Genomic DNA, 13,656 nt, shown 5'->3' on the forward strand with positions numbered 1-13,656 from the left:
AACTGTACGAAAAAATTTCGTTGTAATACGTTTGTGCAATCGCGGTAAGCAGCCGGTATCCTCCAAACCGTAATAATACCGACGAGTTGCTTGAACTTTGCAACCCTTTGAGCTTTAAACCGCTATACGTCTGCGGTACGTACCTCGATAAATATTTAAGCAGTCCGTTTCACAGAATCGATGCAACTCGGTTGTGGTCTCGAATACGAAACATGACGGACAAATTTCGTAAACCTATCCACACGTTAAAATAAATGACAACAAAGGAAAAAGTTATACCATATAATATATTTTATCTTGCTTCTTTGTCGCGAAGATATTACGAAATGGATTGGTTATGAAAATATAGTTTATTTATATAATTCTCTTTTGCGCGTACTTTTACGACTTTCGTCAAAATTAAGGAAATCCTTGTAACATACGAATATCGTTAGTGAACTTCGAATTTTATCTTGAAAGATTGAAGTAATTCCAATTTGTTCAACCATTATTAGATTTATAGAATAGAACATGGTGTATCAATTGACAAAAATATATCGAAATATTGACATTTCATTTCGGAAGTTTTTTCTTTCATCAATTATTGTAGAATTTTAATTTTTATCTTTGCCGCACAGTTCGTGAAAAATGGAAAAGATCGGTAACTTGAGCGAATCGAGCGTGCCAGATTGTTAGAGGCGTACGTTGCCCCCATGTTTTCGCTGTTTTCCCCCGCGGATCATTTTACGCGTCAAATTTTTATCATCGTCTATTATTAGTCCACCGTAATCTGCACCTCCTGACATATCGAAGATGCAGAGTACCTCATGTATGGCGCGTAATGAAGAAGCGTAAAGGGGAGACATGGAATATGAGAAAGAGAAAGCGAAGAAGCAGGACGGAAGAACGAATGAGAGAAGAGGAAAGAAAGCACGAAGGGGGAGAGAAAAGAAAGAGGCGAGAGAGAAGTTCGCGCCGACGCGACGCATACGCGGCTGCGTAATTAGCGATAAGATAGGACCGCCGACGAAACGTTGAGTCGAAATTAAAGCCTAATTTAAACTAAAGCGTGGATGTTTTGGCTTGAAATCATGGATTTAAATCTTGGAACTTAACAGATCCAGGGATATAAACTTTTAGAGAACTGTATTATAAATATACAACAAATATGATAGTGCTCGCAAATGTGACGATCAAAATAATTAATTGTACTTGCCATTTTTCTCAAGAGACATTCAGGATCAAATATTTAAAAGTTATGAGAGAAAAAAATGCGAGTTTGTCAAATTTTTGATGGAAATAAATTCGTGTATTGCATGAAAAATTCGTAGACGAAGAAAAGTGTCGGTAACTTAAAGCGTTTTGTATTCTCGGTCCGCGAATTGTGGCGCTCAAGACACATTCCTTGCAATGTGAATTTATTAGATGAGTCTGAATAAAGGAAGATGTAAGGTGGCAATCTTGCTCGCACCTCCGTCATATTTGTCGACCCACATTATAAAACAATTCATAGTTTATTATTGGGAAAATCCACGTTATATATTTTAGAGATATTAATTATGGAGATTTTTGTCTTTTCTTACACTCGTCTATTTGTAAACCAAGTCATTATTTCAAATATGATTACGTAAAAATTCCAAGTAAAGCGAAAATTACGTAAGTTGTTAGAGTGTTAGACCGTTAATACAGTCATAACGTATACCTATTAAATTCATGCGATCTAGGCACGCCAAGTTTTTCTACTTCACTTTGATACTACAAAGTAGACAAGCTTCAAGGTACTTAGCGTCGTCTATAAACTGACATTACGTAGCTAGACTAGTTTGACTAATTTTATACTTTTCTTTGAGCACTGCCGTTTACATGTTACGGCGTGATCTTCAATTTTTTATGCAGGGATGTCCGTTTTATTTGTGTACGAGGAGAAGTGAAGCTAAAATTTTTTACGTCACATACCAGAGAAAGCTTAATTATTTTAAGTATATTACTATAAACCTTTTTTAATGGTATTTCGTGTATTAATGCAATCTTAATGAATATTTTGTATTTTCAAGTAGTATCCATATTAATAATATGAATTGAATTTCTTGGGGATTTAGTATAAGAAATACGAATCGATTGATCAGATTTAAGAACGAGACTTCTTACGGCGAGTAGTCACGAAGAAACGAAATTAGACGTACAGTTCGCACTTGCGCGTCCGCGATACTGAAAAATAGGCGAGCTGCAATAAAACCAGACACCGGGTACTGAAGTAAAACCGGTTCGTAGAAGGCTTTGGAGAAGGTTCGCTGGCCAAAGAGATATTGACGTCGTTGCGAAGGACAAGATTACGACTATCTGGTTCGCGATTGCGTGAGCCTTGTGATTTATGCGAGAATTTACTAAACCGAACCATCCAGTTTGATCATGGAACCTTGGGGGGGTTTCCGGTATCTGTAAATATGTCGACATTGAAGACGTCTATTTTTCCGCTTGTTTGTTTTTAGCGATTTTACTAAAACTTTCTCATACGTTCGAGAAATTTTACATTGTTGCACAGAGATAAATCTGTCTCTTAAGTCTGAGGAATTCGTTCTTGACACAAATTGCTGTGTTACATTGAAAATATAACGCGCGATACGATCTTCCATTGCGGAGGTGTGCGATAAGAAGTCCGGCACGTCGCGGCGCGACGGTAAATGTTTTTTTTTTTTTTTTTTTTTTTTTTACGGAAATGCGACATGGTCGATGATAAAGTTTAAATTCTTCTCGCGGTTAGATACGCGTACCGTCGTTTTATTTGGCGGACGCGAATACCGTTCTCTCTCTTCGAAATTGCGCGACGACATTACTCGAGGAACGTTGAACCTGAAACGCACATGGAAACGCGCGCCGACCGACTTTCCGACGAATGCATGTCGGCGTAAAACCGCAGACGAGTCGACAAACAAAAATCGCAGATAAATCAACGCCGGTCAATGGACTACTGACGTAGCGGGACCTATCCGGCAGGCCAAACGTCGGACGAAATGCACTTTTATCAGCGGCACCAGGTCGACGAACTTGCAAAGGGAGCTCCACGGTGCGAGCGCGAGGGTGGGACGGCGAAAGGGGAGCGCGAAGCTCGCGCGATGATTTCTTACGCCTAATCTTATCGTTGCGCTCCGTGACAAATTACACCGACCCGATATCCATCGCCTTCGTGCCACGTCGCGTTCTTTTATGCGAACGCGAAATATCACCGGATGCTCTCGTACGAAAAATACCTTGCTCCTCGCGTATTTAGCCTGAGGTAATTAAATGTAAACAACATTTGGCCTCCTGAAATAATCGAGAAAATATATTGTTGCACCGGGGAAAAGTTTTTACTGGTTTTATAAATTTTTTTTATATTAAATTAAAGAAACTGCCATTTACGGTTCAAGTTTGGATCTTAGTAGCTTAATACTGTGTGTATATTATAGTATATTTTCCTAATTAAAATTCCCTCCCTCCCCCTTAATTGAATCATCATCGATTTTACTTTGATACTAAGCATCTATTTTTTTCATTATTAGTGTTATTTTTTGACATCATCTCTAGATTTTTATTAAGTTGAGTCATGTTTGCATTATTATACACTTTTTATTGTGTTGAATTAGTTTTTTTTTCTTTTTTTTTATCGTTTATTTTTCTCTTTATATGTAGTCCGATAGGACAAGATCTATTTTTACACAAAGAACGAAGATCTCATAATAAATATTTTCACAGACACTCTTTAGAATAAATTGTCGCGACAAGATTTGCCTTGCGGACATAATGCGGACAGGAAATGGCGATGTAGACGACACGAAAATTTATGATAGCGATAAAAAGAAAATTCTAGCGAACAAATATTAAAGTTATTAATGCACGACTTGTGCCTTCTGGCAATTTAACCGGTACATTATTTTAATTTTCATCTTTGCATAGATAAATCTCGTTCGTATGATATATGTATACCAGTACAAATCGCGCTGAGGAATGATATTTATGTGAATGTATTACGTATTTAAAAGGATCATAAGTGCTCGAATGTGTAACGCGTTTTTTTCCGGCCGGAAATCGATTACGTGCAATACGCGAAATTGCCGAGTTATAACGCGTTTTTCAGTCTGTTCGTTTGAAAAACTTCATTTGCATGGCTCGAATGTCCCCCGGAGCCAGGATCAAAGCTATATACAGGATTCGCGCAATTCGCCATTGGCACGACGTCAAACATGCACGTGCAGGCGTCGGAACGGCCACGTGGCCATTTGATGCGGGTCGCCTCTCCGAGCTAGTTTAGGAAACGCGGATACACGTGAGCCTGCATCGCGAGAAATGGCGAATAATCTGACTTTGTTACGTATATACGAAGCTTGAGTGAGTATATCGAACGCGTCTATAATATTGGCCAATCGATTATCAAACCGCGCGCAGTCTCTTGGCCACTTGCTCGCTCGGCAATGTTTGCTGTTTGAATGTTTCATATTCAGCGCGCGGAGACTATGTCTCAGCTAGATCCGTGCTCTTTCATAACAATCCTTAAAAAAAAAGAGAAAAAAACGCAAACGGAAACTCTCGGTGAAAGATTTTATTGTATTTTTAACCGATAAAAGGAAATCGGAAGAACAGCGAACTGTTTTATGTAATATTGATTTTTCCTCCTAGGGGAGACTATTTTTGAATATATTCTTCCTTCAGTTTACATACGCCGTTTTGGAATTAATTCTCCGACATAAGTATATGACAGGATAAACAAGATCTCTAATACGATGACTGACGGATAAGTTATAGAAGCTATATCTTAGGAGTCGGGGGGGGGGGGAGGAAGCGAAATGGAAAACTCGAGGGGCACAAAAATAAGTTTTCCTATGACAAAGTGCAATTGACAAGCAACGAGAATTCCAACGAGTTGTTTCCGTTACACATCGACATCTCTCAATACTTTATAGTTATATTCACAGTATTCGCACAGTGAGGGTTCGAGAGACGCGATATTGCAAACTCGGCTCGGTCAAGCATTTATTCGGAGCTCATTTCCATACACCCTATATATACGCTATCCCAAAATTACGTTTCGAACGGCCTGCCGCCGATCAGCAGCGTTGCAGGCAAAAACACCATCAGCTGGCCTCGATATAACGTTGATTAATGCTGTTTCAGCTCGTGTTACCGCGCGAAACCGCGAATGACCGGACCGGTTGTGACCGCGGCAGCGGCGGCGGCGGCGGCGGCTGCGGCAGGCGTCGGTGGTGTTCCAGTGGTGGGTGCCGGGGGCGGCAGGAGGACTTACACCGAGGAAGAGCTGCAGGCCGCCCTCAGGGACATCCAGAGCGGCAAGCTCGGCACGCGGAGGGCGGCGGTGATCTACGGGATACCGCGTAGCACGCTGCGCAACAAGGTCTACAAGCTCGCGATGGAGCGCGAAAGGGACGCGTCCCTGACTAGCACCCATTCACACCCTCACGAGCCCGGCGCCCCAGCCACCACCACCACCACCATCACCACCACCACCACCACCACCACTACTACTACTACTACTACAACACCACCAAATACGACCCAAAACGCCTCCGCGACCACTCCGCCCCCGCAAGTGGACGAGGTAGGTTTTGGGGACAGACGACGGAAGATAATAGCTATTAGAGATCTAGAAAGAGAGAAAGGGGAGGAAAGAAGGAAAGAAAGAGAGAGTGCGAGAGTGGGCGAGATGCAGAGAGCGGAGAATGGAAACGTGCCACCGACACGTGCCGAAATCTCTCGCCGGTCTTTCACGCGTGTCGGGTAGAAAAGCCGAGAATGCAAATTGGCATAGACAACTGGGGAATCTCGTGAGGGATCGATGTGACGAGCCGAGGCGGCGCGCGAAGACGCTCTATCGTGTATCTTCCTTTATCTCCGGAGTTTTCGTTACCGATGTCCGACGTTTCTCATCCGGAAACGAGTCGATGGCGCGACAAAGTGATCTCGGAGTTGCTTCGTTGACTCGTTTCAAATAACGCGGAATGCCGATGATCGATACCGCCGCGTACTACGTGCTCGCGATCCATCGCGAGTGCTTGATGATCTCTAATGTTGTTGTTTATGTATTATTTTGATTTGCAAATTATATAACGAATTCACATTGGCTGATAAATTACGAGACAAATATTATAAAAGTATCGAGAAAAAGTAATCAAACTTTTCATCCGATATATCATGAAACGTAGACGTATCATAATATCTCCACGTTGATGATTATATGATACATTAAACACGAAGAGAGGTATAAGAAAATATATAGATAGATAATATCTGATTAGATTTTCGTTAAAAAAATTGATATCAGATTAATGATTTTATAGATGAAACGATTATTTGTCTTTAGATACATCGCGATAGTGATTATAAATATCTATGAGTCAAGTTTTGCGTAAGTTTGCAATATGTACCAATAGTCAAAGAAAAATGTCCTTGAAAATATCAGTTAAGAAGAGAAACGATATGCACAAAAATATTACCTTAGATAATTATCTCGGAAGTCTAGAACTATAATTACGATAATTTTCAAAGTCATTTATCAATATTATCGAATATTGTCAGGCACTCGAGAGATCACGTACGATATTTTTCGACTTAAATCGTCCGCGTGCGAATAATAAGTCTTCATGATTTACGTGACAAACTAGGCCGATTACCATGCAGAGAAACGTGGAAGGGTGGGAAACCGAACGATGCACGAGGGAAATCTCGTCGGGAAAATTCGCGAATATATACCGTTCATTTGTACATACCTAAGTGTGGTTTTGGTTAGGAAGAACGAATGAAGCTTCCCCAAAACATACCTCTGGCACGGCGATCGTGGATCTCGCGTGGACCGAATGTGTCTTGTATCGCTAAACGATGCGCTATTGTCGCCTAATTCGGACTAGGTCGATCAGCAATTTCTGTGACCGTAATTTGATTTACAATTAATCCAGAAGTAAGCTTTATTTCTGGTTATATTTACATTAGTCCTAAATATTTTCTAAACTCTGCGCTTGATATATAAAATAATACATAATTTTTTATTTCGATAAAAATTATTAAATCAAGTTTCGATGTTAAATATAGATAATATAAATTTTATACATTAATTTCATCTTTTTTTCTTTAACTTTTATTTCGAGGATATTCTCAGATTAGCAAATAATTCTTGAAAGAGAAAAAAAGAATATTCTTTTTTAATGTTCTACATCATTGGGCAATTAGGCAGATAAGAGAATATCGACCTAGTGCGAAGAACGTTGACGGCAACTGTGCGTTTGTTCGGTGATCTCACGTTTTGAAGGAAAGAGACGATAGACGATGGGGTCTACGCGGCTCCGTACCGGTCGCCGTGGTGCTCCGTAGTGTCCACAGTGTTTTTTGCATGGGCTGTTTAACTTTTTTTATCTCACTATTTGTAGTTTAACACACGGCAACTTGGTGTCCGCGAGGTTGCAAGATTCGAGGTAAGTTTTTGGGAAGGTCGTGTCGAGAGACGAAAGGAGGATTTGTCCGGGCTCGATCTTTCTTTCGTTCTTACGGGCGCTCATGGTCCGCGCCACGGAATTCATGAATGTACGCTTCTGTACCTCGACACTCCGCATCCTCGATGTGTCGAGCCTACAATCCTCCGCACAAAGACGTCGTCAGTCAAACGATTGTTTTGAAACGGGCGGATCACAATTTCGGTATGAGTGCGCCGCTATTCGTGAAACAGTCGCGCGATCGAAGATTACGGCAGATTAAACGCGGTGGTTCGATTTAATCCTCATCCCCTGAGACAGTGTCTTTCGCCTTGATTCTCGATTCTCGAATTGAAATAAAAGAATAACTCACCGGTCGATGCGCAACAGCGGAGTTGTAAAACTGCGTTGATCCTCAAGGTTGATCTGTAACACATTGCAGAAAATATTTTTACATTAAAACATCGTCCAAGGTGATCGATACTTGAAGTAAATAATTATCGCTCTCGTTAAATTTTCAAGATGTTATTTTAACAGATATTTTGAAACGCTAATGTAAAAAATCGCGGCCGCACAAACTCGTTTCCGCGTTAACTTGTTCGCATAATTAATCGCGAAAAATCGTGCAAGTAATAACCGTGCGAATAAGAGAGAGACGCGACGTTCGCGACGTAATATCTTTTCCCGCGTACGCCGGAGATCGAACTCCGAAATTGCGAAATTGCGCCCGGAGTTAAACACAACGAGTAACGAGTATTACGTAAGGAGCGAATCGAGTCGCGCTTACAAGAAAGTGGCGGAATCCGCCACAGAAGAGCAAAATAATAAACGACGAATAACATCTACTCACCTCACGGTTGCCCCGCTGTCGCCCGATGCCTCCCAGGCCCTCCTTCTCCTCCCCTCGGTTCTCGGTTCTCCTCCGTTGTCGCATCTCCATCGGGGTGCACTCACTCGCGACGCGACGTTCACGCGAAAATCGACGATATCGTCGCTTATGATCGCGCGACACTTTCGGCACTCCCGGTATTAATCTCGCGACGCGGCGCGTACGCGCGTTTGTTACACGGCGACGGAATAATTACGGAGAAGCTACGAAAGAAACTGTACTACGATCCGCTCGACGTCCGCCGATGTCCCGCAGGTAGACGCGAGACGAGCGACGAGTGAGTTTAAAATGGCGGAGAGAATTTCGTAAATCGCACGGGGCCAACTTCACTCGCCTGGAGCAACCGTCGCGAGGACACCGCACTTGCTGCTTGTGAAGCACAATTTTGATTAACTGCAATTCAATCGATTTATGAAAACTGTCTATCCCCCACGATCGCCGAGTGTCAGAACACGATAAAATGCGAGATCAAACGTGAGACGTTAATAGAGACTGTGATCTATCGGCGTCGCTAATTAAACACGTCGCGTCGCGGCGTTACCTGATTTAGGATTCGCCTGTATACCTTTCATCCGTGTTCCGAAAACGATGGTAAATTCACTCCGAAGCCGCGCGACACGACGCGAGACGCGAGAGACGGGTCAAGTTGACCGGTTGAGAAAAGCGAAATTCGAAAGAATTAAGAATGTAAATCTAAAGTCAGTATCATCGAACGCGATATACCTCGGATCGAAATCGCGAAGCACATGGTATTAAATACACATTCGATGTCACATATAAACCACGTACATCACCAGTTTTCCGTAACCCGGAGTCCGACGATACATATGTTTACTTCGCGCAACGATCTACGAATCCGAGAGTTATATGGAGGATTCACACTGCGTCCGATGTTCGACGTACGACGATCCGACATCCAATAGGAAATTTTTGTCTCGAATAATAAATTCTGTTATTGGATGTCGGATCGTCGTACGTCGAACATCGGACGTGATCGGACGCAATGTGAATCCTCTATTAAATTTCAAGATAGGGTCGCGTGACGCGGACGCCGCGCCGCGACTTTTCGTAAACATGGCGATGGGCGGGGGGGGGGGGTAAAGTGACTACTCACGGCGCGCGTTCGGTCGGTCTAGTTATTTTCACCCACTCTATCTCCATAACGCATGTTGCCGCGGCGCCCGCGACCTCGTTGTTGTTCTCGGATCGCGTCGCGGAGTAACGTACGAATACCAATCGCCGAGCCGGCGTTTCAAATTACAGACAACTGTGTTACATCATCGAATGATTAGCCAATACATATGTTTCGCGGAATTTATACGGACACGAAGTACATCGCGTTCAATAATACTGACTTTAGATTACATTCTTTCGGATAAGGCCGATTCTACAATCGGTATGATCGTAGATCGTACGTCGGAGTCGGATGTCGGAACGCAGCCGCTGGTCCAATGAGAAAAATTCGTTATCAAAAAATAAATTCTCTCATTGGGCCATCGGTTGCGTTCCGACGACCGATTGTAAACCGGCCCTAATCGATCTCGCTTTTCTCAACCGCCAACTTGACTCGCCTTTCGCGCCTCGCGCCTCGCGCCTCGTGCCGTGTCGCGCGGCTTCGGAATAGTTCGGAATCGTCGTTTTCGGAACACGGATAGTCGGGTAAAGAATACGAGCGGACCGGAGCGGACGAACATTGAAATAATGTAAGAATTTTCGATTTATTTTGGAAAAGTATCATATATATAGCAAGGTTTTTATTTTATTTAGAATAATACTTTGTCGAACAAAAAAATTGAGCAAGGTTGAAAAACACTATCATAAAATTTTGCGAGATTAATTTCGAGGTGTCTGCTATGTAATACAAATCGACTCCTTAATCGAGAAAATATTTGGCATTGTGTTTCACCGTATCGTACTTTTCTAAAAGTTGTGTGTCTGCATCGCACGGTCTGTTTGGTTGTGATAGTTGCTACTTAAAAATCGTCTGCCTACTGAACTTCGCCTCAGCATGAACACTAAGAGGCGCTATTTTATTTTACAACTTGCCGAGCTCGCCAAGCACGGTCTATGCACGAGAACGGTTAAAGTCTCATTTCTCGTGCCCTGCATTTCGTGCGATCGCGTATGTACCGCGCGTTTATACGTATAGCAACCGTCATAGAAGACTGTTGCTTCACTTTTAGTGGCAATGCATGCGCCGCGCCGCCTTAAACGAGTCCCGAGTGGTATCTCTGCACTTGAATTCCGGCGTATCTCGTCGAAACGCACGCCGAAGATAAGCTTTTCTCTACGCGAATTCCTGCCCTCTTTTCCTTCTATTGAGGACTAGCAGGGAAAAGGTGGTCTAGCGATTATCGTGCCGGGCGACTGCCGAAGTGCCGAGAGCATCGAGATCGTTTTTTTTCCTCGTCAAACACTTGCCGCTGCTTTGGAAAAAATGCCATTTATCGATTAGCAGCTCTCCTGCATGGCGCTTATAGCTATTTTACATTTGATGGAGTTATATGTACCGAGTGGTTTTTGTAAAGCTAGTGGCTCGATTGAATATTTTGCAAGTATTAGATAAAGAAATAAAAATAAAGGGTATACGTATCTTTAAATTAAGTTCTCTGTATGTGTGCACGGACGATTTACTTTTAAAATAAAATAAGCTAAAATATCAAAGTTTGCAAAGAAGTTTTATTTTATTTTAAAGCGACATTCTCAAGGCTCGGTAAAATATTATCTCATAAAATGGTTAAAACTGACGCGTGATTCCTTTTACATAAAATCCGTCTGTGCGACGTTCTCAAAGCTAAAGTACCTTTTCCTGCATTACGTTCTTCTCTATTTTGAGATTTTTAAAAAAATATGCAATGCGGTCACTTTACGGGAACCACTTTGTATATATTTGCATGGACAATTGACACCTACACACGATACAAATACACGTACACTCCAGACACTACACACACACACACCTCTCGATGAAGCACTCTCGAACAAGAAGTTGTCATTTATGAGCAGTAATGGTTGCTTAATGACTATCGATGATGAGAAAAGCAAGGCTTCTACTCATGTCTCCGGAGACGGAGTGAAAGCTTCTACTTTTACTTTCCTCGAGAGGACAACTTGACTGTAATCTGCAATTTAGATACTCTTTATTTATAATCGAGATGTATGCAGAAAACGCTAGAAGAGATGTTTTTAACAGGTGGACGACAAAGAATTATCCGGCGCGGAAGAGGAGAAGGAAGTTGAGAAGGCCCTGCTGAAGCCTCTGGTCTCATTGGAGGATCTCGTAAGGTTTTCCACGCTCGAGGGGACCGGTGGTGATTCTCTCAGGAACCTGCTGCAGCGCGGACACGAGACAGGAGCCGAATGGGGACTGGAACACGCGAACATTGGTCCTTATATTCAAAAGATGTTGGCTGCCGCTGCACCATTAGGTAAAATTAATCGTCTAAATTTCTTGATATTACGAAATGATATCAAAAGTAGCTTGAAAGCTCTGTCAGTTAAAGAGTTTATCCGTTGTTGGATTTAAGATTTGCAATGCAGTTGTGATTGTCTATTGAAGTTCCGATTACAATTAATTTCTCAATAAGTTACATATTTCTAAAATTCGTAGTAATTAATTTTTTTTTACATTTATTAATATAGTATGTTTACTACACGTATACACGTACGAAACTTGCTATAAAATAGTTGATAATCGGGATTTCGGACCTTTCCAATAAGCATTCCTTTATTTTATTCATTGACTGACCAACCAATCTGCGTCAAGAGAGGAAAGCCGAAAAGTGTATTACGCCACAATAGGACTTCTGGAATCGATAGAAGCCAGGCCCTAGTTAATCAGCTCGCCGATATTTTTTCTGCCTTTGAAGACTGCAATTTAATTTGAATAGCTTACATCCGTATTTGAAATTATGACAAATACTCGAGTAAAAATAAAATTCAGATAATCGCGTTTTTTGTTAAAGTCATCATTAAATCTGTAAAAATATTTCGTATATATACATATGTCTTTAATTACTATATGTATAATATTTAAAGATACCCAAGTATAACAAATTTTTGTTTAAAACAAAAGTTAAATTAAAATTAGAATTACAAAAGTCTCATTAAGCTTGTTTCTTATCCTTAACATAATCTTGTGAAACTATGCTTATTTATTAGCAAAGTTATATTATAATGCATTTATCAATATCACATCAACAGATATTCATAAATCTCTACAATAAACACTATAATGATGACGTAGGGTTAGATGCGCGAGACTATCGCATACCCGAAGTGATGAGGAAGCTCATGTGCGAGGACAAGAGGCTGAACAAGAACGTGAACGGAGACCAGTCGCAGTCGCATCACCATCAACACCATCCCCTCGCCGCGCATCAGCAAACGCAGTCGCAGCAGCAGCGCGCGCCCATGACGAATGACGACTTCAATCCTAACATCGAGGAAGAAGCCAGCGATAGCGCTCAAGGTAGAGCGATACTGAAGATTCCGTCCTACAAGCCCGCGAGCACGCCGGGCTGTTCCAGCAAGAACGGCGAGCCGACTTCCGCCGCGTTCGCCCAGAGCTTCGCGGCTGCCGCCTCGAGTCCGGGCCTCCTGGAGCGAGCTAGTCCAGCGTTCTCTACCGGCACCAGCAGCCCCACGAATTCGCTGGTGGGCAAAGCGGTGGCCGTTAATTTCCGCGACGTCATCGCCAAGAGCATCAGCGTCAAGTTCCAAGAGGGCCAGACGCCCAGCGCGGCCGGCATACCGGGTTGCCAACCGGCCGGCGGCGTGGTGCCACCGCAGCAGACCATAATGACAGACCCGAGTCCGTTCAAGAGAGGTCGTTACACACCTCCGCAACCACCGCAACAGCAGCAACAGTCGTCGGCGCAGCAGCAGCAATCCAAGCAGCAGACGCAAGACGCGAATAAATCGAAACCGGGCACCGGCGGCAAGGGCACCAGACCTAAGCGCGGCAAATACAGGAATTACGACAGGGATAGCCTCGTCGAGGCGGTACGCGCAGTTCAGCGCGGCGAAATGAGCGTGCATCGTGCTGGCAGCTTTTACGGAGTTCCGCACTCCACCCTTGAGTACAAAGTCAAGGAGCGGCATCTCATGAGGCCGCGCAAAAGGTAAGTCGATTAGCTGTCTTGATAAGAGAGTTCTCCGTCTCTTACTTCTTCTTTTCGTTTTTTTGCCTGTTGAAGTTACAAATAATTTATGAACGATATAATGTCTATGTGACAAATAACGATGTTTCGGAACTATCGGGATATTTTTTAAATTACATATCGGAAATTATTATAAAAATTTGCTTAATAAAAATTAAGAGCTCTAATTGTA

At 42.5% G+C, this 13,656-nt stretch overlaps 2 protein-coding genes across 5 annotated transcripts in view; one reads left to right on the forward strand and one right to left on the reverse strand.

The window, feature by feature from the left end:
• LOC143899987 (uncharacterized) overlaps positions 1 to 9,256 on the reverse strand; it is a 236,175-nt gene extending 226,919 nt beyond the window's left edge. Inside the window, exons 1-2 of the mRNA XM_077410863.1 lie at positions 8,284 to 9,256; positions 7,807 to 7,859 (exon numbers count right to left, since the gene is read on the reverse strand). Of these exons, the coding sequence (XP_077266989.1) occupies positions 7,807 to 7,859; positions 8,284 to 8,373 (143 nt within the window). The 5' untranslated portion in view covers positions 8,374 to 9,256. The remainder of the gene's footprint in view (positions 1 to 7,806; positions 7,860 to 8,283) is intronic.
• Eip93f (Ecdysone-induced protein 93F) overlaps positions 1 to 13,656 on the forward strand; it is a 137,967-nt gene that overhangs the window by 96,730 nt on the left and 27,581 nt on the right. For 3 of the 4 annotated variants that reach the window (XM_077410782.1, XM_077410783.1, XM_077410781.1), the window contains exons 7-9: positions 5,128 to 5,569; positions 11,516 to 11,750; positions 12,569 to 13,445. In XM_077410782.1, the coding sequence (XP_077266908.1) occupies positions 5,128 to 5,569; positions 11,516 to 11,750; positions 12,569 to 13,445 (1,554 nt within the window). The remainder of the gene's footprint in view (positions 1 to 5,127; positions 5,570 to 11,515; positions 11,751 to 12,568; positions 13,446 to 13,656) is intronic. The other variant, XM_077410784.1, reaches the window with a different exon arrangement.

The sequence above is a fragment of the Temnothorax americanus genome, unplaced genomic scaffold (genome assembly GCF_048541705.1).
Source record: "Temnothorax americanus isolate GAGA-0224 unplaced genomic scaffold, ASM4854170v1 Scaffold29, whole genome shotgun sequence".
Taxonomy (NCBI): domain Eukaryota; kingdom Metazoa; phylum Arthropoda; class Insecta; order Hymenoptera; family Formicidae; genus Temnothorax; species Temnothorax americanus.